Source organism: Chiroxiphia lanceolata, chromosome 20 (genome assembly GCF_009829145.1).
Source record: "Chiroxiphia lanceolata isolate bChiLan1 chromosome 20, bChiLan1.pri, whole genome shotgun sequence".
Taxonomy (NCBI): domain Eukaryota; kingdom Metazoa; phylum Chordata; class Aves; order Passeriformes; family Pipridae; genus Chiroxiphia; species Chiroxiphia lanceolata.
The window spans coordinates 6526172-6550481 of NC_045656.1; the positions used below are offsets into that span (position 1 = coordinate 6526172).

Genomic DNA, 24310 nt, shown 5'->3' on the forward strand with positions numbered 1-24310 from the left:
GTTACGCTGTGCTGTGTCCTGCTCTGGTCCCTCGATTCAGGAAGGACATTGAGGCGCTGGAGCATATCCAGAGAAGGGCAATGTAACTGAGGAAGGGTCTGGAGCACAAATCCTGTAAGAAGTAGCTGAGGGAGCTGGGGGAGCTCAGCCTGGAAAAAAGGGGGACTGGTGGGACCTTCTTGCTCTCTACAACTCCCTGACAGGAGGGTGGAGCCAGGTGGGGGTCAGACTTTGCTCCCAGGGAACCAGCAATAGGACAAGAAGACATAGCCTCAAGCTGTGTCACAGGAGATTTAAGTTGGACATTAGGAAGAAATTCTTCACATAAAGGGTGATTATACATTGGAATGGGCTGCCCAGGGAGGTGGTGGAGTCACCATCCCTGCAGGCATTTAAGGACAGACTGGATGTGGCACTTGGTGCCATGGTCTAGTTGATGTGCTGGTGTTTGGTCATAGGTTGGACTCGATGGTTTTGGAGTCTTTTCCAACCTAAATGATTCTGTGAGAAGGCAGGAAGCTTTGCTCCAAGCCAGCATCCTGCAGTGGGAATGGAAGCAGCGAAGCCATGGGCTGGGTGCTCAGCCCAGAGCCTGCCCTGGCTCAGAGCCAGCACCACCCTGACCCCACAGGTGACTCGGTGCAGGAGGGCTAAAGGCAGGGCCACAGCGGGGCTGGCTCCCATCCTGCCACCATCCAGCCTCCCAATTGCCAGCTCCAAGGAAAGCGCAGCCTTCCCTTGCCTAGGAGGGCAGGAGAACATCAGCAGGAACAGCAGAAACCTTCATCTTCCTCCATAGAAAGGAGAGGGGAGGGAAAAAAACCAAGAGAGGTTGAGTGTGCCAGTGTAGAGTGTATTTTCCCTCCATGGCAGGGAGACATGGGATAAGGACTGTGCTGAGCAGTGACACCCCTGGAGTGGGCTGCGATGCTGAGTCCTTTTTTCCTCTAAGTCCTTTCCCCTCAAGCCATTTCATTTACAGCCATTTATTAAAAGCTGGTGTTAGTAGGAGCCTTTGCTGGTGGGTAAGTGTTACACTGGGCTCTGCAGCACAACTTGTCATTCCTAACAGATGTCTAAATCCTAAAGGTGCCTATGCCTGAAAACTCCACATCTGTGGGAAGTGACCATCACATAACATCATCCTTCCAGCGACTTGCACTCTCCCAAGCTTGTTTAAGGGCACTTCAACTATGTGAGACAAAACATGAAAAATGTTCCAGTTTTCATGAAAGGGTGGTGCTGTAGCACCCACTGCCCAATGTTTTCCCCCTGACCTGGACACCACCGTGGGCAGCAGCCCACCCAGCCAGGTCTCAGCCTCTCCCTCCATCACCCACCTGGGACAATCTCCTCGGGGAGGGTCCATCAGTGCAGGATTTGGCTTTTACTGGCCTCGAAGGCCTTATTTCCTGGTAGTGTTCCCATGGGAAGTACCACAAAGGATGCAGTGTCCTGTGACTGATGGGACGCTGGGGGCTGCAGCACTGACGGGGTTAGAAACACACTGTGGTGTCTGGATGTCCAGAGGAGCAGTGAGGGAACAGTGCTCCACTGCTCCCTTCTCATCTCAGTGGTGCCCTGGGGAGCTGTGAGAGCTGTCGAGGCTTCTCTGAGCAGCTCCCGCTTGTTCAACCACGTCATCCAAAGGTCTTTGGGGAGCAGAGCCACAGTGCCTGTTCCATGAGCACCTTCTCTGCCGTGCAGGGCCCAGGACCTTCAGCCACAAGAAAAGCCTGGATGCTCTGTTAGTGCAGACCCTCCACTCAAGGTATTGAAACAGCCACGCTCACCCTCCGCTGGGCTTTGCTGTGGGTTCAGAGCAGCTCATCCCCCTGACCCCGCAGGGAAGGGGGGGGGGGGCTATTGTTCCTTCTCCCGCTGCACGTCCCGGCTGGATTTGAGGAAGTCACTCCGCAGCAGGCGGTAGAAGAGGATGACGTTCATGGGTGTCATGATTGCCATGCCCACCGTGCCCACCGCGTACGTCGCCGGGGGCACGTTCTGTCGATTGAGGAAGAGCCAGTGGGTCATCCAGGCCAGCGTGGCGATGCGAAACACCACGTAGGTGCCCAGGTTGACGATGCTGTTGAGGCGGTAGCAGGTGGTGTGCACCAGGTTGGCCATGAGAAGGATCTGCCGCAGGTGGAGGAAGATGGAGTTGATCTCCACCAGCAAAGCCACGAGGGCAAAGCCGACGTACTGATGGAGCAGCACAGCAATTCCAAAGCAAACAATCACCTGGAAAGGAGGAGGAAGAGAGGCTGGTTGTTCTCAGCTGCTGACAGCTGGAACCTTCTAGGCTGGGGCACAGCACGGAGCAGAGGTGGAAAGGATTATCACAGCAGTGCCAGGCCGCTGGTCATCACCCCACACATCTCTGCAGCATCAAAGCCTCCGGCCAGTGCTGCAGCCTCAGGCATAAAGTAAAACCTTTTGACCCTTGCATGAAACCTGAGTGGTTTTCTTTTGTTCCAGCGGGAGGAGAAGGAAAACAATTCTGTAAGCTCCAGGTTGGCAGAGGAGACAAAGCAGCCTGACCTAACCCTGGTTTTGTGGCCTAGGGAGTGCAGTCGGGTGTGGCCCAGCAGGTTTTTCCACACACAGTGAATGGGCAGGAAGGGAGCCGTGTAGCCCAGGGCTACAGTTGGAGCTGGCTCTGGGATTCTCCTGGGCATGCTGCAGGGATTAAGAGGCTTTGGTGTATCACAGAGCCTCGTGGGATGCCCTGAGGGTGGCCTGAAGCACCCTGGGGTTGCTGGGTGCTGCAGCAGAGGACAGGGCTCTTGGGGGCAGAGCGGGCGATTCCTGCCCCGCACCCTCCCTGCCAGGCAGGGATACAGGCTCTGCCTGCCCACGCTCCAGCACACTCAGTCCTTTCTTTGGTTTATGCCATTAATGCTGTTCTCTGTACGGGCTCTGTAATGAGATTATCTGCTCCCCGCTAAGTCACTGTCTTGGCTCGAATTAACTCTATTGTGGAGATGAACTTTCGGTTCACTGGGCTCTGTGGGAGAGCAGGTCTGACCACTGCCTCCCCTGTCTCATCCCAGGTAGGTCTCAGTGCTGTCCCTGTCCCCCACCCCAGGCCTTGCACACCCCTCTGCCTCCCCATACCCCGCAGTGAGTCTGCTGCTCAGCTCCAGGCTGTGCCACCCCCCTGTCCTGCAGCACCCACAGTCTTAGAATCATAGAATTGTTTAGGTTGGAAAAACACTCCAGCGTCTGGACATCGGAGGTGATCAAAGAGAAAGCCATGCTGAGTGCAGCCAGAAGGCACTGGTGTGGGGGTCCTGCACCACAGCTGCTCCAGCCACCCCAGCCCCAGATGATGGGAAAGCACCTCGGGGAGTGTGAGGTGGAAGGAGGGGCTGTGCAGCTCTTCCTGGCAGATGCTCAAGTGGCCGAGAACCAACAGGAACTGTGCTGCCAGTGTGGACACCTGGGTCACAGCCTGACCACGTCACTGTTATGGATCAGCCCCCCCAGCCCAGCCCTCTTCACCCTATGCTGTGTACACATGTTCTTCTCCTATCCAATCCTTGGGTGTCTTTCTGCAGATCCTCAGAGAGTATGTGTGTCCTGCAGTCTGGGCTCCCTTCCCCAGGCAGAAAAATCTGTCAGATTTTTGTAACAGGCAGCAAATACCCATGCTAACAACAGCAGGAGCCCCACTCATGTCCCCCAGCCCCAGCCTCCCCGGTGGTACATGTGCTGGTGAACTCACCACAGAGTGATGGAAGAGCAGCTCCCAGGATTGGTGAAGTTTCTGATTGCACAACATGTCCACAAAGTCTTCAAGGAAATAACCTGGGATCAGAGAAGCCATGAGCAAAGAAGGGGGCCAGGAAGGGCTGTGCCAAGGGACCCCCACGCCACAGTGGGCTCTGCACCTGACCGGGCTGGGCAGCCCCTCTGGGGAAGTGATGGCCACAGCTGTGTGAGTGGTGAGTCACACACAGAGCACAATTACACACAGCAGGAGAAGGAAATCAGTGTGGTTTGGGTCCCTCTTGCAATCACTTTGTAGGATGTGCCTCTAGGAAGAGGCACTAACTAACTCCACCAATACCATATGGGCACTTTTGGGATGCCCCAAACCCTGGCTGTCCCCCGAGGGCAGTGGTGGGCAGCCTGGTGCCCTGTACCTCCTGGCTGCGGGTGCCCTGGGACAGAAAGGAGCCACTGTCCTTTGCAAGAATAGGGCGATTGTCTGAGGTGCCTGAGGCATCACTGCCTGCGACGTGGCTTGAGGGGCTGGTGTCAGGCACCGACGAGCCCAGGGAGACCTCCCCCGGGGGCCAGAAAAGGGGGAATCCCACTCCCCCCACCTCACCTACAGACACGGCGACCAGGCTGTGCGCCCCGGGCGGGTGTGTGCCCACCAGGTCCTTGGACAGCTCGGGGTGGAGGTAGAACCTGTGGAGAAGTTGTCAGTGATGGGCAGTGGCTCTGGTTCCCCAGTGCCCTCGGTGCCCACCTTGTTCTGCTGGTCCCGCTGGTCCACCCATAGCCACCTCTCTCCTCCTGCTTTCCCTGGAGTCTCCTTGGTGCCTCCCTGTCGCTCGGACCTTCCTCCATCTCTCGTTGCCTCCCAGTCTCCAGGTCCCCACACTCCTCATGGTCCCCCCATTTCTCCCCGGTGGGCTCAACCTCCCTCGGTGCCCCCACGGCCGCAGGTTCCCGTCGGGGTCCCTCGACGTCCCCATTGCCCTGTAGTGCCCCGGTCCCCCGCGGTGCCCACCCCGGCCCCAGGTGCCGCTCACCCGGCCAGCGCCCCGCCGCCGCTGAGCACGCTGTGCGCCAGCGATGTCCAGATGTTGCGCCACTTCCAGCGGTTGCGCCGGGCCGAGGGCGGCGGCGGCACCAGCCGCTCCAGCCCCCGGTTCAGCAGGCGGAAAGCGGCGAAGGAGCCGGCCACCACCAGCAGCCCCGGGCTGAAAGCCATGGACATCCACCGGCCCGCTGGCACCCCCGGGCTCCCATGGGACCGGCCGCGCTGCCCGATGGGCTCTGCTTCGCCCAGCCCCGGGACCCGCCCCGGGCACCGGCACCGCCCCGGGCACGGGCACCGCCCCGCCGGTACCGCCCTGCCCCGGCCGGGATGCGCATCACCCCCGAGGGGAAGGGCCGGGGGGCTGCGGGGGCCGCCCCGCTGCCGGCGCTGGCAGTTCCCGCATCCCCCCGAGCAGAGATGCGGACACGCAGCGGCAGCGCTTCCCCTCGGGGCGTGGGACAAGGGGAGGGGGGAGACAGGAATTAAGCCCCCGGGGGTGTGTCAGCCTTCCCCGGCATCGCACGGCAGAAGCGGCGCCAGCCCAAAAGCCAGCTGGGAGCGTAGCACGGAGCGGGGCACACGTGTCCTGTCGCTGTGCGGGAGCCGGGCACACTTTCCTCGTTGCCCTGAGGTTCCTCCTCCACCTCGGTGACACCGGCTGGCCAGACGTCTCACCCATGAGGTGCTGCGGCCGCGTCCTTCACCCCAAAGCATCCCCGGCAGGTGATGCCCGTCATCGTTTCCTTGGGCTGGAGCTTTCCAAACCTCTCACCCTGCGTCAGGATCCCCACAAACCACACTACCGGGGCTCATCGCACACCAAGCAAGGAAAAATATCTGATTGCCCTGCCAAAAAAATGCTCTGCCCACAGCCCTGTTATCCTCCATCCCCCATGTCCCGTGTCTCGTCGCGAGAGGAGCTCCCCAACGCCTGGGATACCCCACCTCTGCCGTCTGGGGATTGTGGGAATTCACGATCCCGTAGCCACAGTTTTAGTTCTTCCCTACAACTACGCTGCTTTTCCAGCTTCCCGTAATTTGATCGCTCCCCTGTTGCTTTTTGATGTCTCCACCAGAAGCTGCTGCACAGCCCTCGCTTCCATTCCGCCGGCAGGATGAGTCACCGTGTACACACCGATTAATGTCAAACTCTGCCTCTCCTCTGAGGTATTAATTTTGGATGAAATCTTCTACTTCCTCTTTGCTGAAACACAAACGTGTGGTGCCTGAGCTTTCAGTCGCTGTCCTGGCTCTGGGGGGACGGACACTAAAACATCTGCGAGTAATTGCGCTGAGGAGGGGAGTAATTAAATCAGAGCAGGAGAGGGGTGAGGTTCTTTTCCAGCCTAAACGATTCTATGACAATCTCAACTGATAAAAAAGCATCTGTTCATGCTGCAGAAATTTGCTTAAAAGCCGAGCAAGACAATGTAATTTCATAACAGTTACATGGCAGGGAGACACTGCCTGGAGTAATCTGCAGCCCTGAGTGCTCGGGGGATTATAAATAATCTCGTGTATGAGGACCTGAAGGATCACGTAGGCTAATCTGTTACTGAGAAGACCAAATGCAAAGACATTTCTGTTTAGCATAAGATATGCTGAGGAAAGAGAGACATGCCTTGGAGACATGCTGGGCTGCTCAGGGCACTGAGGAGAAAAATCATTTCACAATTAATTGAGTATAAAATTGCAGAGAGCTGATTTCCGAATGAGAAGTCATCTGCAGTACTTTAGCCTCAAAATTCTTGACTGCCCTTTTCTGTGGAGACAGCTCTGCCCTTCACCTGCCTTCAGGGAAAATCCCAGACCGTGGAGCACCTGAAAGCCCGGCCCCGTTTGCCCCAGAGGCTCCTCCGTTTGCAGTGTTGTAGTTCTAAAGATGAACATTTGGCTCGGATGGGGAACAGGAATAGTTAAAATGTTTCTGGAGACTGGAGAGCTTTTACCTACCACTTCGGCATGGAAGGAATTTAAACCGTGATTAATTGAGCCTCTGGTTCAGGGACTTTGATCCCACTGCTGGAGCACTGGCAACAGCTACATGCAAAGTACTTTTTGGATCATTTTAGCCCAGATTTTACTTAATTTTACCAGGACTTCCCATTGAGCTGTGGTTTCTTACAAGCCCTGTTTCCAGCCTTTTCTCCTTGTCTTCCTTCCTCTGCAGCAATGGCATTAACCGGGGGCGGTTTTGGAACTGGAGACTTCCAAGCCCAGTTACAAACAAGTCCCTTGACACCAAATCAGGCCAAATATTCAGCCACATGCCACAGGCTTGTCGTCCAGGCTTGTCCCAAAGGAATCCGCACAGAAGAGCGGGTACTCGAGCTGCCACAAGAGGTCCCTGCACGCCCGCTGGAGAACTGGGAGCCAGCTCCGATGGGATTCTTCATTCACACCTTATTTGGAGATATTGCCTTTTTCACCCAGATTTCGAGAAGTTTTCCAAGCGTCCCCAAACGACCTTATTTTCTGCAGGGAGGCAGCTCAGCCTGGTGACGGGTCGCTGCTGCAGCCTGTTCCCAGCAGGGCAGGGGACTCCTTACAGACACCAGCAAGGACGTGCCCAGGTCCGTCCCATAATGCCGTGGGGACCGCAGCTGATCCCATAGCGGGGCCTTCCAGCAGCATCCAGGGTGTAAATCGAGGGGTACAGCAATTTTTTCAATAACCAAACAGTGGTTTTTGTCTCCCTCTCCCAGACTGGTGTTTCTCTGCAGCACATTCGAGAGGGAGGACCCATTTTCCACAATAAAAAGCCATCAGTTTAGTGATAACCCACCGTATGAATTCTTCCACACAAACTGTGTCCCCCCCAGATGCTCCCCACTACTCTTGGATGAGTGTTGGAGTGTGCTTTTGCAGCTCCACCACCCTTTACACAAGGAGGAGCCCACTCTGCTCCCAAACATCATCCAGGGTTCTCCACAGCCAGCAGATGTGGGAGCTTCTGACAAGGCAAAAGTTATGCTCCTGTTTTTGGAAAGCCTCATTCTCTTAATCTGCCTCTCTGCATCCAGGGAGTCATAAAGCCCATCTGCTCATCTAATGCCAGACCTGGCTCACACCTGAAATAATTTGAGGAGTCCAAGAGCTCAAAACAAATCAAACAGCTTGGCTTCCAAACTTTAATTAGCTGTTGTCTCCATCCCTCTCTAAATCGTGTAACCACTCTGTCTGCTAGGCCATAGGAAGTCAGATGATATAGGAATGCTTTTCTTGATATATCCACATCTTCTCTCAGGAAGTCTGTAACTCCACACTTATGAAAGGATCTACTGTGCAAAATGCATGTTCTGCATGGCAAAGCATGCCCAGGCATTGCAGAGGCAGCTGTGAAGAGAGCTGAAATCAATGCAAACTTGAGCATCCACTCTTTCCAGCCAGCAGCACCCTCCTGATGTGGAAGCTGGATATTCTCCAGGTGGAACCGGGGATATACTTGCCATAGACACAGGAGAAAGGGGTTTCAGTCTCTGTGAGTGTGGTGAGCAGCTCCAGGATTTAATGCAAGAAATGCCAGGGTGTGCATCACTTTACCACTGACCTCAGGACTTGAACTTGTCTGGCAGAAGAAACCACCTGGCCTTGCACCACAGCCCATCTGTTCACCCTGCTCAAGTCTGTGAGCTCAAACTCTCGAGGGAAGGCTCTTCCCTTCCTTTTCACAGTGTTTTGGCCAGCCCTGCAGGTGTTCTGCTGCTCAGGCTGGTCATCCTTCCCAAGAGCATTCCTTGAATAATACAGTGTCTCCTGGGAGCTCTGCAGGGCTGGGGTGCTCTGGTGCCAGATACCACCTGCAGACTGGGCACAGCAGCTGCCTTCTGCAGCCTGGCATGTAGGAATGGCCCCCAAACCACCCACGTGATAAACAACCCCATGGCAGGTTGCTCTGGATGCTCCTGTGTTTGGCCTTCTTCCTTTTTCCCAGGACTGGAACTCTTTTTTTTCTCAGGACACGAGGGACCTGAAGAAGAAACCTGTGTCAGCAGCACATCCCTGAGGATGCTGCAGGTTCAACTGTTTCTCAAGGGCTTGGGCTGCACCAGCTGTCACGACCCAGTGGCACGAAGGATGTGCTCTCTCCTCACTCCAGTTGCACAGGTATGCCATGGGATGAAAAAAATTCCATTGGCAGACGCATTGACTGCCAAAACTCCTTCAAGCACAGCAGGATAGGCAGATCCTTACAGTCCTCCTCTGCCTTCAGTAGATGGCATGCCCCAGATTCATCTACTTTCTGAACTGTTTGTCTTCTGCTATTAGTAAGATTTCAGGTTCCTTCTTTCCTTGTGGTGGGGCCAGGTGTCTGCCAGGCCTGTATCCTATCTCTCACCGTTGCTAGACATGAATGTTTAGGAAGAGAATGTGAAACACCACATGTTTACCCTATAAGCAAATGAATTCCCACTAAATATTTCTTTTCCCTTGTCTTTTTCCCTTGTGGGATAAACATCTTTTACCTGTTCACCAGTCTCAAGCTTAAGTAATGTTTGATGAATATATATGTGCTTTATGGTTACATCATGATGTATACATGATTACATGGGTTTTTTTGCATTTCAGATGGGTTTGGAATGAGTCCTCCAAGGTGGAAGCATGTCCCAGCCCCTATACCCACTTTATGCAGCATTATACCTTGCTGAGCCCACTCAGTTCCTTCTGTGTTACAAATATAAGCACAGGAGCTTCCTAACTGCATCTCCTGCTGCTGCTGGCTCTGCAGCTTGGAACAGGTTAGGTTCCCTCCTGAATTCTCTCGTTATTAATATCACAAACCAAGCTGTTCTGAGAGCAGTGCCCCATTAATCATTTTAGCTCTGCTGCAGGTTTCACCTCGCTTCCTCTTCCTGCGACTGCACAGTTTTCATATGATTTGACTCTGTGGGTACTGCTCATTAAAACTGGCAGGTCTGCCAGGGCAGGGAAGGGCCCTGAGCTGGGGACAGGCAAAGCTGGTACAGGGACACATCCACAGAGCCACAACTGCTTTACAGCGTGGAAAAAATGTGTTACACCAGCTGGTGTTAGCAGGGAGGAGGTAGCAGGGGGCTTGAAGGGAGGAGAGTTACACCCCTTAAATCTTCGCCTCTGAACTTGAATTTCTGGAGCGCTGGCAACACTGGAGAGCAAAAATGAAGATATCTAATAAAACACCAAGTCAGCTCAGCAGCCCATGTGAGTCAGCACTGATGTGGGTGGCAGGTCTGGTCGGAGACATTCGATGCCCACCTGGGCTCTGTTTGCAGTTGATGGCACCACTTCCTTTTGCTCTCTTCCTTCCTATGTTTAATCCTGATCTGTGTTACAAGCAGAGGTCTAAACCACTCTGAGTAATTACCTCTGGGTTACCTAACAGAGGACCAAAACATGCTTACAGAGCATCTTCCTGAAAATCTGCCTCCAATCCCATCCCGCTGCCTGAATCCCTCGAGGGGATTGTGTGTGTTCCTGAGTGCTGGCTCTCACACACACTAACCCATCATCCCTGCAGCCAACCCAAACCTGCCCTCTGACATCCAATGCCCTTTTCCACTTTCTATCCTTTCCCATCATCTTTGCCTCCATCAGAGATGGGCTTTTTGTTTTGCCTTTATCCCTTTGCATTTTACAAAAGCCCTTCCCCGGGTGCTCAGCTGCATCCAGCCACATCCAGCAGCATCCAGCAGCATCCATGGGCACCCAGCAGCCAAATCAGCCCTGTAATACCAATGCCATCCTATAGGATCAAGCTCCACCTGGCTCATCCCAAAGCCTCCCAAAGCTGCACACCTCTGTACCTGCCCCTTTGCCTGTGCACTGCAGCTTTCATCCCTGAGCAGATGTTTCTCCAGCGATTTCTGCTGAGTCAGAGAATGCCTCCACCGGGGCTGCTGCTTCTCCACGTGGGAACGCGCTTCTGGGGGAATAATTACAGAGAGATTAAATACGGACGTTTGGCAGCCAAAATTGCTTCACATTCAGGCTCCTGGCCAGGAGGGCAGAGCCCAGAAGCTGCTCATTGGTGCTGTGAGAAAATACCTCACACCTGTGCCCATCGTGGGCGTGCATCCCCCGTGGGCCGGGATCATCCACACCCGGCAGCGTCCCAGCACCTGGATCTGAAGGAAGGGTGGTCACAGCTTGGTGGGTCCGAAAAAGTGAGCTGCTTCCCAAACGAGCCAGCTTGCACTTACCCAGCATACCTGTGCCTGCCGTCTTCTCCAGGCCACGCCCACCAAAGGATTTTTATCCTCCCCACTGCTGGATTTGGGAACGTGCCACGTGCAGAAATCTGATCCCTGCAAACCTCTGGTTCTGCAAGGGAGATGCTGGAAGCACACTGTTGGTAACTTTCCCCCCCTTTAATATTTAAGGCATATTTTAAAGTTGTGAAACATATTGACTGTGAAATAGAGATAAGAACGAGAGTAGACACAAACAGCGTAGGCGTTACTCCTGGTTTTTTGCAACTCCCACTCTGTTATAAAAAATAGTACAGAAAGCAACACCCTGCTCCGTGCCATCCTTCATGCTCCATGCAACAATGGGATCGTGTGCCTGGACACTGGTGACTGAACCAGGAGCAGAGCTGGGCTGTAAGGCACATGCAAAGGTGCTGAACACTTCATGTGCCTTAAAATCAGCGGAGAAAAATCTTACTGAAAGATCGAATTAAAGAATTTTAAATGTTATTGGAGTATGTAAAAAGTAGTAATATCATTCTGAAGTGCTGCAAAAATACATTTGGTTGAGCTAGAGTGCTTTCCATCGGGAGAAGGGGCAGTGGAAAGTTGCAGTGGGATGTCACCGCATCCACTCGAGTTTCTGTTCATGCTGCCCATGACGCACCCTGTCTTTACACCACACCTGCACCATAATTCTTATGTGTCCTCAGTTCTTTTGCAACTCTAAACCCAAGCAAAATGCACTTAATTAGGCACAGACCAGTTGCAGAAATCAGATAAAACTCCCTGGCAGGAGGCCGCTTCTAAGAGATGCGTCTCCTGACAGATGGGGACGTTGTGCAACATGGGGAGAGCATCACCAGCCGTGGGCTGGCAGCGGGCAGAACGCTTGTGGTGAGACACCAGGGTGTCACCTCAGAGGAGAAAGTCTCAGACAGCAGCAGTGGTGGCTTTCTGAGCCGGGGGACAGGTGAGAGAACCCCCACAGCAGGACCAGGTGAGTACCCACCAATGCTTCTCCCAAGGGCCCTGGGAGCGGGGCAGTGTTGCAGCAGGGATTTGCAGGAGCAAGTCACCACCCTGTACTAAAACCTGCCTCAAATGGCCCCCACTCTGCTCCATTTCTTGCTTTTTTTCTTCCAAAACAGAGAGGGAGATTCCTAATCAGCCTCTCAACTGATTGCTAAGGCAGGAAGAGCATTAAGGACTGAGGGTTTTCTCACTTTTCTAGCCCAAGAGGTATTTTGGGCAGGGATTAGTGGTTTCATGGCAATTAGCATGAATAACATCTCTGCAAAAATTTTAGAGAGGTTTTCAAGATGCTGAAGTGGCTCTTTAGACCCAATTTGGGGGAGACAGGGGATAAGGCAGCAGCACCTCCCCCTAAATAATTGCATTTATTTACAACAGTCATTAATCATATCTCCTGACTAACCCCGTGCTGCAGTTTAATGGGACACAGGGCTGAAAACAAAAAGTGGGTTAAGTCAGAGGAGGAAAGGACAGAGGAATGGACTTCAGGTTTGGACACAAAGTAAAAAAAGGGGGTGAAATGGGTGTTTTCCACCAGTTGAGGGTTTTTTCGTGCTGTATCAGGAATTTGGGACCCCTTAAGTGCCTGGTGTTGACCAGCTCCCAGCAGCCACCGGCATGGACAGCGACGACACCAACACCATCACTGCCGAGGTCTGCAGGGAGGACGACGTTGGGGATGGAGAGTGAGTACCTGGTGGTGGTGGTGGGGAGCCAGGTGATTGTGTGCCCACCTCCCCACCTCTCCCACAGGCTCCTGGAGGTGATGGTGGCTGGTTACCCAGTGCTGCTGGTGAGGAACAGGAAGGAGTTCAGTGCCCTGGGCAGCAAATGTCCCCACTACGGTGCCCCGCTCAGCAAAGGTAACCCCAGCTCGGGGCAGGGGGAGAAGCCACGTTGAGGAGGTTGGTTCTCACTGCCCAGCTGTGGGGGGTTTCTGTTGCAGGGGTCTTGAGAGGGGAGAGGCTGCGCTGCCCCTGGCACGGCGCCTGCTTTAACATCAGAACTGGAGACATCGAGGAATACCCTTCTCTGGACTGTATCTCCCGCTTTAAGGTGACCTCTCGGCTGTTTCTCCTCCCATCTTGGGCCACGTCCTCTGCACCTCTCACATTCATTCTCTCTCACAAGCTCTGTATTCCTGACACCAACTGAAAGCCCCCTGCCCTGGCCACCCCTCCGTGGCCCAGGTCATACAGAGCTACAACACATGGGATGATTTCTTGGGATCGTGTAACTCCCTGCCCTAGAGCTCCTTTGAATCAAAGGTGATGCCATATATCCTGGTGTCCCTCACAGCCAGCACAGCTCTTGTGGGAAATAAAAATGATTTACACCTCTTCCCGTGTGCTCTTGGAATGAGGAGGAAAGCTCATGAGCTCCTCAGCATCATTTGACATCCAAGATCAGAGTTAGGTGAGCTCCTACCACAACCCCATGGATGCAGCACTTAAATACCCTCTCCTTGCCCCCTTCAGGTAACAGTGGAAGATGGAAAGGTGTTTGTTACAGCAAAAAAGAAGGTACTGACCTTACCTGCTGCCACTGAGCACGAGCAGCACCTTGGGCTGGGCATGACTTCAGCTTTTCTCATTTTTTTTCTAGGACCTTGAAAACAGCCTGAGGGTGAAGGCCAGAAGCAGGCGGTGCCTTGTCAACCAGAACACGATGCTGCTGCTGGGGGGAGGTCAGTGAAGGGGTCTGTGCTGTGCCCTCTCCACACACACTCTGAGCTGCCACTCTCTTCTCCAGGGAGGGCTTACCTGCTCCTCTTACTCCACAGTGGTGTGTAAGAGGGCTGAGATGAGCATCTCCTCTAGGTGTGGCTGCCCTGGTGTGTGCAGAGACGCTTCGCCAGGAGGGTTTTACTGGCAGGATCATCATGGCCACTAAAGAGAAACATGTTCCATACGACAAGTCCAAACTGAGCAAGGTTTGTGCATGACAAGGGCAAGGACTGTGCCTGGGCACCACGTGGGACATGGCCCATGCTGAGGGCCAGGCTGAGCAATTGAGTGAGCTGTGCTGGCAAAGCAGGAGTGCTGAGGTACTCACAGGGAACAGGGGTAAAAATTCCAGAAAACATCTCATTTCTCCCTCCCAGGAAGTCTTTGATCAGAGTCCACCACAAGTTGATGGTTTTCTCTCCTTTTACTGAGTTCTTCCCAATAGAGTTTGAGTTGATGGTTTTTCTGAGGGAGAACAAGAGGCTGGGGATGGGGCAGTGTGGGGAACTGTGATTGACTAATGGGAAATTTACCTCTCATGCAAACTGGTTTACCAGTAAACACTAAAGGAAAATTGCTGTTTGTAAGAAGTGGTTTGTTTCACATTTCTGTTGTGTTTTCAGGAAATGGACTTGAAAGCTGAGGACATCTACCTGAGGAAACCTGAATTCCTTGATGCTCAGGGCATAGAGTTCTGGACAGAGAAAGAGGTACCAGAGAAGCTGAGCTTAGTCTTCAATGGTTGATCCTGTTCCTGCCATGGTGAGGGGAAGAAATTCCTTACTATAAGGGTGGTGAGACCCTAGCACAGATTTCCCAGAGAAGCTGTGGCTGCCCCTGTATCCCTGGAAGTGTCCAAGGCCAGGTTGGACAGAGCTTGGAGCAACCTGGTCTAGTGGAAAGTGTCCCTACCCCCAGCAAGAGGGTAGAATGAGATGGTCTTTGAGGTCCTTTCCAACTCAAACCATTCTATGATTCTATAAATTAGAACTCTCCTAAATACATGTATTATCTTCTGGGACAGCATTCCCAGGCCAGTGCTATGGATGGTGTCTGTACCTTGGGTGTAACACTGGTCTGTGCAGCCCATGGATGGACCTTTAGGAAGTGGGAGAGAGGACTCCAGCATCCCTCATCTCACATGAGTGTCCAGAAACAAGGCTCACAGCCACAGGCAAGACAGGCAGGACACCAGTGGGTCAGAGGTGCCTGCCCGATCTCTGACCCCTCTCTCCTGCAGGCAGTGTCGGTGGATTTCCAGAAGCAGCAGGCCCACTTCATGGATGGTTCCTCTCAGAAATACCATCAGCTGCTCATTGCAACAGGCAGTCAGTGAGTGCACAAAGCATTTGCCACGCACAGAATTAGAGGCAGGACAGGATGGGTCAACATTGGGACATGGAATTGGAGTTGTGTGAGGGAGGTGGTAGGAAATGAGATGAAAGGACAGAATGGGATGACACAGCCATGGGCTTGTGCTCCCTCCTCGTTCTTTCTGTTTAATTTCTGATTATGGGATTGATCTGGATTTTCTCTCTTTCAGCTCCAGCTTCCCCAAAGTCCCAGGTGCAGACCTGCAGAACGTGTGCGTTCTCCAAACCCCGGAAGACTCCAGCAAGATCTTGGAGCTGGCAACTGGGAAGAATCTGGTGATCGTAGGAGCTTCATTCGTAGGTACCAGGCTGGAGTGGGTATCAAGCTATCAGTGAGCACTTCTGTTGCCTGTGCAGATTAATCACAGGCCCTCAGGGAAGGGATGTTCATTTTCTACCCAGCTGGGATCCTCCCTGGAGCCCTGTAGCTGCTGGGGGTGTACATTACACAGCACCCACTCATTCTTTCCTCTGATAGCCAGAAACTTTGAGAGCTATAAACAATTCCTGCACAAGGACAGAGGGAAATGTGCCTTATAAAAGGTCACTGTCCTTCAGAGGAGTTGGATTCCACAGAAGCATTGGGAAAGCGAGGAGGCAAGGCACAGAAAGGGAGCTATTTTGTTCAAAACCGGGAGCTGCTCTTTGCATTTCCTAATATCCAGGTCTGTAGTGCACAAGAACAAAGACAGTGGGGAGCTAAATACCTCAGCCCAGAAATGCATAGCAAAGCAGTTAAGCACTGGCAACACGTCAGATTTGCTCTCCTGGAAGGGGAAAAGATTTCCAAGCAGGAGGATACAGGTTGATGCTTGCAGCAGGCTTACCTTGGGCATGCCTTTCCCTTGCAGGAATGGAGGTGGCTGCCTTCCTCTCAGACAAGGCTGGTACCATCTCAGTGGTGGAAAGAGAGGAGTTCCCTTTCCAGCACGCTCTGGGTCCTCAGGTTGGAGGCGTCGCCATGAAGGTTAGGAAAACCTGGCACTAAATTCTGGGAGGGAGAACACACATTATCCAGGCAGCCCAGTGATCCACAACAGCCCAGGAAACCTCGCCCCTGTGCTGAGTCATAACTCTGTGTGCCCAGCACCAGCCTCACACATGGCTGGTCCCAACCTCCCCACGCACACATCACACTCCCCGGCCCTGCTTCATCCCAAACCCACCTCACACACCAGTCCTGACTGAGACTGCAGAGAAAAGCCAGGGTTCCAGGGTCCCTGCACCAGCCAGGGACACAAATGGAACCTCTCTGCAGCCTGGAGCAGCAGCTGTGCTGTCTGCCTGGGTTTTGGCTGGGCAGAGCTGTTTTTATAGCAGTACAGCCTGGAATTTCCTAGTGAATACTGAAACCAGTCCTTTTCAGATGCTGCAAAATAAAGGGGTGAAGTTCCACATGAAATCAGAACTCTGTGAGCTGAAAGGAAAGTATGGAAAGGTCAGTCATGCATCTGTGATCCCTGAACTGCTAATTTTAGGGGAAAAAAAATCCCAAACTGAGGTATAGCCCAGTGTCTACATCTCGGCTGTCCTCTCCCATGTCTAGACCCTCCCTTTCTTTTCACTGAGTACAGCTCTGGGCTCAAAGGGCACCAGTAAGTGTTCCTCTCTCAGGGACAGCAGTGTGATTTTCTTTTACATTCCCAGCAATGCACATTAGTTGGACAAGGTGATCCGAACCTGGGGAAGAAAAAAGACAGCAAAGAATGAAGCAGCAGGGAGGCTGCTGGAATTAGGACAGTGTTTTTAACCCTTTATTAATGATTCTTCCTTCTCTCCTAGGTCACAGAGGCTGTTCTTGCCAACGGAGAGAAATTACCTGCAGATGTGGTAGTGGTGGGAATAGGTAAGAGACCCCAGTTGGGAGAGTGAGGCTCTTTGGGAATGGGGAGAACAGTCAGCAAGCCCAGAACACCACAGTTCGTTCCCAGGACACCATTCCCTGCAGTCTCTTTCCCATTCTGTTATCATCCAGCCCTTCCTCCCGGCCCCAAACACCTGCAGAAAGTCAGCAGTTCATGAACAAGCACTTGGCCTTGGAGGAAGGGAGCCAATTACACTCTCAGAGTGCCTTTGGCTCATGTGCTGAGCTCCATAGGTCACTGCTGTGTTACTGGAGCATGCCGTGTCCTGGGCCCTGGTTTTATTGCCCCTGGATTAGCTCAGCACCAGCCCAAGCACAGCTCATGCTCCAAGTGCAGAACAGAGCAAGTGCTCAGCTCTGAGCAGGCAGCACAGGCACATGTTTGCTGTGAGACCAAATTTCCTCCCTGCCTTTTGTCCCTGCTCCTCTCCCTGCAGGGTCGACCCCCAGCTCAGCGTTTCTGAAGGGCACCTCCATTGCCAGAGATGACAAAGGTGCCATCCTGGTGGATCTGGTGAGTGCCAGCCGAGTATTCCAGGTCCAACCCCATCCCTTCATTCTCATCCTTGCACTAACTGCTCTTTCTTAGCACATGCAAACCAACATCCCAAATGTCTTCGCTGCGGGGGACGTGGTGTCCTTTCCAGTAGCACTTCTCAACGGGGACCGGTCCAGCATCCATCACCAACAAGTGGCTGAGGCCCACGGTGAGAGCTCAGCCATCTCACTTTCCAGCTCCCCTGGAGGAGGGAATGGGGCAGAAGGGACAGGGCAGGATAACAAGAGGCAGAGAACACTTCTTTGAGCACCTTCGAGAAAAATATTTCCTCTGTTGGCTCGTCACAGGTCACGTTGCTGCCTTAAACATGCTGAAGAAAGAGAAGGAGTTGCACACCGTTCCCTTCTTCTGGACCACGTTGCTTGGGAAAAGCATCCGCTATGCAGGTAGGAGGGGGCAGAGAGATGGGAACAGCAGAACTTCTTCCCTGCCCGTTGCTCACCCACCAGCTGGGTCTGGGCTTGTAAACGCGGTGGTTGCAGAGTTCACCTGAAGCAGCTCAAGTTTTGGACTGGCTGCCACGGTGAGTTCAAGCTTTGGGCCTGAATGTTACCCAGAGCTCTTGTTCTTTGCTGATCTCAAGTGGCTTAGAGGTCACAAAGGAGGAAGGATCTCCCTCTCCGAGCCAAGGAAAGGCTCAGGGTCATGATGCAATTGTGCAGCTCTGCATCAGTTCTGCTTGCCCAGGGCCTTCATGCCTGCTCCCCAGTTCTGCCCCAGCCAGTCACCATGCCCTCTGTCCCTACCTGTGATGGCTCTGAGGTGGGATGGGTGGCAGCTGCTGTGCCAGGGCTCCCTGAGCAGGCTGTGACATTCTCTCTCACAGGCTGTGGAAAGGGATACACGGACACTGTTGTGAAGGGCAGCTTGGAGCAACAGAAGTTCCTGATCTTTTACCTCAAGTGAGTGAATCCATGGCCAGTCCATGCCCTGACACAGCACTGCTGCGGGAACAGGGCAAGGTTCTCTCCCTTACAGCCTGCAGAGATTCCGCAGAAGCTCCACATCACCTCCTGTGGCTGCTGGGCGCTGAACCAGCAGTGAGATGGTTCCAGAGAAAACCAAAGCAGGGGCAGGGAAGGAGAAGAGGATGAGCTTCAATGAAGACACCAGCTGGGCAGGGAGCCTGGGACACGTCTCCTCTCCCTCTGCCCTGCTGCTCCCAGGCTCGGTGCCCAGCTCCCAGCAGTGCCAGGCGATCTGCCACAAGTCCCTGTGCATCCTGCAGCACCAGCCACTCTGCCCTGAACCCTCTGAAATACAGCTGGTCTCCAGTCAGGGTGCCACAAGGACGCTGCTGTGCTGAGCTCTGTACACTGAGGAGATCCACATTCTTCCTCTTTCCCTCTCAGGGATGGCCATGTGACAGCAGCTGCCAGCCTGAACTGCGACCCCATGGTGTCTCTCATTGCAGAAGTTTTATACTTGGGGAAACTAATTTCCAAAGAAGAAGCAGAGTAAGTGACAGCCTGGCCAAGCTGGTGGGTGGCTCTGTGCTGTTCCCCAGGCTGGCAGAGCCCACTGAGAGACACGAAGCCCGGATGAGTTTCGGCAAATCCCCGACCTTCCTCTTGTTTGCAGGGCCTGTGACATCGGCAACATATCCTCGCTGGCACAAACCTGAGCTTGGTACCTGCCCCTGTGAGGGGCACATACCCAAGGGTTAACAGCTCCACATCCTCCTGTCCTAGAGAAATAAAACCATCAGCAAAGCCGAAATCAGCACCTGCATTTTGTGTTTGCAGACTCGCTCCTTGCTTGTGCACTGGGGCAAAGTACAGCAGAGCTTTCCTTCTTCTTCTAGTGATCTGCTGGGCTGGAAAAGAGGAGGTTGCCTGTGGCCTGAGGCTTGGCTGGGAGTCTGTGCAGGCAGCAGCCACCACACATCCACAAATCCACCTGCCACAGATAAAACCAGCTCCTCCTGTTCCTTCCCTGTTGGCAGGGAGCTTTCATCCAGCGCACCGGTCACGCTGACCTTCTCCTTTGCAAAAGCACATTTCCCCAGCAAGGGGAGCTGTGAGCGAGCAAGCTGCTCTCCCGGCTGGGAACAGGGTGGTCTGTGCGCAGGAACTCGCACGGAATACCCTGCCCCTAAGGACAGAAATGCCACCCGACCTCTGAGCCAGCAGCACCTGCTGGCACTGTCACTGCCGTCTTGAATATTGCATTAGCTGCCGCAGCGAACGCTTCCCACCCCCCGACAGCAGCCAGCCTCCGGCAGAGAAATCCCAGCTCCAGTCAGCATCCCCTCTCCTGCCACGTCCCTGCGTGCTGGATGCTTCGGGGAGGTGGACAGATGCTGGAGGAAAGAGTCATCGAGTTTTTTGCAAGGCAACAGCGAGCGAGGCTGTGCTTTCTACAGGAAACCCTGCACTTACTCAGCAGTCACATGGGGCTTTGCAAGAGGAAGGGTAAGTCCCAGGAGCTGGGCAAGTTCCCACAGGGACACTTACTGTCAGCCTAAAACCCCTCTGGTTTTACATGAGCTGCAGGGTAGCCAGAGCCTGAGCCCTCTGCTCAGCAGGTGAGATACTGCAGAACTGGTTTTGTGTTAAATACACAAACTTGCCCTCTGGCACCTTCTCGCATATGAATTTGACCTGAAATATGATGTTTTGCATTTCCTGACCCCGTGGGCTCGGTGCTTCTGCTCAGGGCAACTCTCTGCCCTGAAATAGCCACATCTCACCATGGGGTTTCAGCAGCACAGGTTATTCCTTCACAACAAATTTATGCATTCCCTGTATCCCGAGGCACACAAGGGCAGAGGTGCTGGCGGCCAGAGCACCAGCTCCCATTCCTATCAAGCTGTGCTGCATGGGAAGGAGAGTAAGCCCAGGAAGCTGCTCCTCCCTGCCCTTGGGCACCCCGCACACACACACACCTACCCACGACTTTCTGCCCCCTCAGTGCACTCCAAGAGGTGTTGGCCACTGAGCAGGTGCCAGTTGTGTTGTATGGACTTGCAGCAGGGCAGCCACGGTGGAAGAGACAGGCTCTGCCTCAAGCTGGAGGAACTAATCCCAGGGGGGTTCAGCAGCCCCACTCTCTCTGGGTGACAACCACCCCAAAGAAATTCAGCTTCCCGTAGCCATCAGGAAGCGCAAGCCAAGAAGAGCAGCTTTGTGTAAGAAGGAAAGACCCCAGGACAACAGATTTGCTCCACTTCTACCACTTAATGGACACCAGGCTGCTTTCTGTGCTTTGCTGGGTGCCAAAATTGGGAACAGCCCTGCCTTGGGCAGCTGGAGCCCAGGCAGGCAGAGTTAGTTGAGATTGTGCAGACATTTCAGCACAGGCCGTTCCTCCCTGCCCGCCCTCAGAGCTGGGATGAGCTGTGCTCTTCCTGGTAGGCCCCGAGCAGCAGTGCCTGGACACTCCCCTAATTCCCAGCCACCAAGGCAGCCTGGGGGGTGGTGGTCCTGGCAGACCCGTGGGAAAGGCACCTCCTGGAGTGCAGAGGCTCCCTGGAGCCCTTGCTGTGGCCACACAGAGCTTCTCTCTCACTCAGTGCAAGGCAGGGAGGGGTCGCCATCCCTGGAGAGCAGCTTCCAGGTTCCTTTCAGAGCAGTTTTCTGCTTCAGTCCACCAACGAGGCAGAGCTTGGACCATGGAGGAGCCTCACAAGATTCACCTGGGCCCCTCTCAGTGCTGCTCGCTCCAAAATACCTGGAATCCTGGTGCTGCCCCAGGGCCAGCCACAGTCAGGGCTGCCCAGCCTCGCAGGACAGACAGTGGTTCCGGGAACAGACGTCCGGAGGCTCCAGAGCCGCGCGTGACTCGGACCTGAGTCACCCTCTCCCAGTGGCCCAGCCCCACCGCACCCGGCCCCGACCCGCACCAGGGCAGCGTGGGTGTGGAGCCAGCCCTCTCCCCAGGCTCCATCCCACTGCCTGGCATGTTGCAGGATTAATCCAGCTCCCGAGCTCAACAGCAGGTCAGACCTGTGGATTACGCCCAGCCTTGGCTCACCTCTGGCTTGGGGCAAACCCAGGGGACCTGAACAACCAACCCTCCACCTGCAGACCCCAACGGGGCATCAGGGATGGAGCTCTGGTGCTGTGGCCCCCCCAGCATCCCAAAGGGTCTACAACCCCCACCATCTACCCACCAGGCAAGTCTGGGCACCCCATGGGCAACAAACTTCCTAAAACTGAACTGTTGAGCAAAACAGAAAGTTTAATGCCTCTTTTGGTCTCCTCTCAGCTCAGTGACACCCCACTGCAGCGAGACCCCGCTGACAGGGCTGCCTGGCAATCCCCCAGCCAAGGCTCTGTCTGGAGGCTGTGGGGAGACTTCTTCATCCCGGCTGGACTCATCCTCAGCCCTCAAATCCACAGGACACTTCAGACTGGCTGATCCTGGTCGCTCAGGGCACGGGTCTGGCTGGCATCCAAGGTCCCAGTGACAAGAAGAGAGTGGCTACATTCAACAGTTCTTCAACTGGCAGCTTTAGCTACTGGAGAAGGACATAAAGCTTGCCACTGAAGAACTGGTGCTGGTTAGCCAGGAGCAGGGGGGGCATGGAAGCACCTGGAAAGGAAATACATGGATCAGAGCCAGGATCAAACCACGCCGAGCCATCACCCACAGCAGCCAGGGCTGCTCCTCTCCCCCACTCCAACACCAGGTCCTGATCTACCACCTTGTCTTCCCCCCAAGGAAGCTCCTTGGGGCTGAAATCCCCCCCATCGCATGGAATCCAGAGGCAGCTCCGACCTCAACCCTTCCCTCTCCCAAAGCAGGTGGTGCGTGAGCTCCAGCACCTGCAGCCGGTGCTAAACCACAAGCAATGGGAAACCCAAGGCCGTTTTTGCTGGAAAAATAAGAGATAAGAAAGCCTGCTCCAGGCAGGGCAGGGAGGCCACTGCAGGTAGGGGTTATGGCATTCCCTGTCGGCTCACCTCGGGCATCCATCGGCGCTGGCAGGGTCCCACCTGGCCAGGGGCCAGGAGCCTCCTGACGGGGAAGACACTTTGTCAGGCAGCTGCTGCCAAGCCACCGGTGGGGGAATTCTGGGGAGTGCAGCTTTTTTTTCCCCCCTCCCTCCCACCCCGAGTCATTTTGTTGGAGGGCAAGGACGCCAACCCCCAGGGTTCGTGTGAGACCCCGCTGCTTCCCCTTCAGCCCGGGAAAAGTCCCCTTTCCACACCAACCCATCGTTTTGGCTACTGGGAGTTGAGTTTTGGGAAAACCCCCAGGCAACTGGGCCTGGCAGGGTGGACAGACGGACTCGGTGGGGGAACAGACAACACCGGGAAACTCCCTGGGGGCCAGCACAACATCCTCCCGCCGGCGTCACCCCAAAGGTACGGGGGACCCCGACTGGCCCCGGGCCTCAGCGTGCGGCGGGTGCGGCCGGACCCCGGTTCGGGGCTGCGGGGAGGCTCCCGGTGCGGGGCCGGTGGCCGGGGCGCAGCGGCGGCGGCGGGGCCCGGCGGGGATGCCGAGCATTCCTGGCGTGCCGGGTACATCTGGTCCGGATTCCAGTGAGCTGGTCCCGGCCCTGCTCCACCCCCGCCGGCCCGTGAATCAGCACCCGCCGCTGAGCCACCGGCCCCGCCGGCACCGGGGGCTGATGAAGGGGGGGGCTGACGGTAACACGGCTCCCACCCACCCCTCCTCGGCACCAACAGACCCCATCGGCTCTGGGAGGGGCCCCGCTGGGAGCTCGCCCCGCTAATAAAACCCGCTGTGCCCGCAGCCGGTGCCCCCCTCCCGGTATAACCGGGTCACCCCCCTCCACCAGATCCTCTCCTCCCGGTAAAACCAACACCTCCGATCCCCCTCTAACCGAGACCGCTCCCCGCCGCCGCCACTCCACGGCCAAGCCGCTCCCTCCGCTCCCCCCGGGACTCTCCGCCGCCCCTCCCGCCCCTCCGCCGCCCGGGATGCTCCGGCCCGTGCCCGCGGCGGGAGCGGCCTCAGGTCAAAGTCTGCCCAGCCCGGTCCCGGAGTGAAGGTCACCCCCGGGGCGGCCACCGCCCGTCGCGGGAAGCCCCGGCCGCGGCTCCACCCGCCCCAGCGGGACACCCCTCGGCGCGGGGGCCGCGCACCGGCCCCGGCCCCAAACCCCCCCCGTACCGCGCCCCGACACCACCGGGGGCGAGGCCACCCGGCCCGGGCGGTGCCGCGAGGCCAAGGGAGGGACGGGACGCGCCGCGCCGGGCCCCCACCGCCGCCCTGCTCCAGGGGGAAGGTCACCTTCCCTTCCCGTCCCTTCCCGTTCCCGGTGGGGCGCAGCCCCTCGATCCCCGGCGCACCGGCGGGGGGCTCGGCCGCTCTTACCGCGCGCCCCAGCGCGGTGCCGGCGGACCCACCTGCGGGTCCGGTCCCACCGGTGCCGCCCGGGCCGTGGCGGGTCCCTGTTCCCAGTGCCGGTGCCGCCGCCTCCCCCGCCGCGCCGGCTCCGTCCCGGATCAGCTGGCAGAGTCATGACGCAGCCGCCCCCGGCCCCGCCCCTCGGCCCTCGGCCCCGCCCCCGGGCCAATCGCCGGCCGGCACCGCCGCCGCGCGCCGCGCCCGCCCCCGCGCCGCGATCGACGCTCGCTCCCGCCAATGGAGGCCCGGCGCTACCCGACGCCCGGCCAATGAGGAGCGGAAGCCATCCCTCCGCCCCGCCCACCGCGCAGGGGAAGAGTCTGGCTCCCGCCTCGCCGGCCGGCGGTTACCTTGGAAACGGGCGGGCCGCCGCGGGGCATGCCGGGAGTTGTAGTGCGGCGCGGCGCTCCCGGCATGCCCCGCGTGCTGTGAGTTGGCATTTTCAAGAGGGGGGAAGGGGTGGCGGGGACGGGGCGGCCCCGGA

General features: G+C 55.8%; 2 protein-coding genes and 1 long non-coding RNA gene across 4 annotated transcripts; 1 reads left to right on the top strand and 2 right to left on the bottom strand.

The window, feature by feature from the left end:
• Window positions 1-834: 834 nt before the first annotated feature.
• TLCD2 (TLC domain containing 2) lies at window positions 835-5014 on the bottom strand. Its single transcript, XM_032707760.1, has 4 exons — window positions 4767-5014; window positions 4337-4419; window positions 3728-3810; window positions 835-2241 (listed from the first exon to the last, which is right to left on the bottom strand). Exons 1-4 carry the CDS (start codon window positions 4952-4954, stop codon window positions 1864-1866), a joined length of 732 nt encoding a protein of 243 aa, XP_032563651.1. The 5' UTR covers window positions 4955-5014; the 3' UTR covers window positions 835-1863.
• LOC116796879 (apoptosis-inducing factor 3-like) lies at window positions 5007-19224 on the top strand. The gene is given in 25 exon segments (XM_032707863.1): window positions 5007-5082; window positions 8830-8884; window positions 9347-9425; window positions 9427-9516; window positions 10988-11079; window positions 11741-11849; window positions 11851-11948; window positions 12544-12633; window positions 12733-12842; window positions 12926-13035; window positions 13458-13502; window positions 13585-13666; window positions 13800-13912; window positions 14330-14416; window positions 14947-15038; window positions 15250-15380; window positions 15931-16046; window positions 16446-16517; window positions 16862-16925; window positions 17381-17457; window positions 17533-17650; window positions 17790-17888; window positions 18329-18404; window positions 18855-18959; window positions 19084-19224. Coding segments are annotated over 25 exon segments (2229 nt in total). The 3' UTR covers window positions 19127-19224.
• Window positions 19225-21664: 2440 nt separating this feature from the next.
• On the bottom strand, window positions 21665-23961 carry LOC116796538. 2 transcript variants are annotated; one of them, XR_004360409.1, is made up of 3 exons: window positions 23826-23961; window positions 22410-22464; window positions 21665-22038 (listed from the first exon to the last, which is right to left on the bottom strand). It is a non-coding gene; the product is annotated as an uncharacterized LOC116796538 (long non-coding RNA). The 2 variants fall into 2 exon arrangements; XR_004360410.1 differs by lacking the exon at window positions 22410-22464.
• Window positions 23962-24310: the final 349 nt, after the last annotated feature.

Excerpts from the sequence above, each read along its gene's own strand:
- TLCD2 (XM_032707760.1), bottom strand. The coding sequence starts at position 4,954 with ATGTCCATGGCTTTCAGCCCGGGGCTGCTGGTGGTGGCCGGCTCCTTC. Across the intron at positions 4,420-4,766 it reads GGCGGCGGGGCGCTGGCCGG|GTTCTACCTCCACCCCGAGC; the intron begins GTGAGCGGCACC and ends ACTTCTCCACAG. Across the intron at positions 3,811-4,336 it reads CCTGGTCGCCGTGTCTGTAG|GTTATTTCCTTGAAGACTTT; the intron begins GTGAGGTGGGGG and ends CTCTGATCCCAG.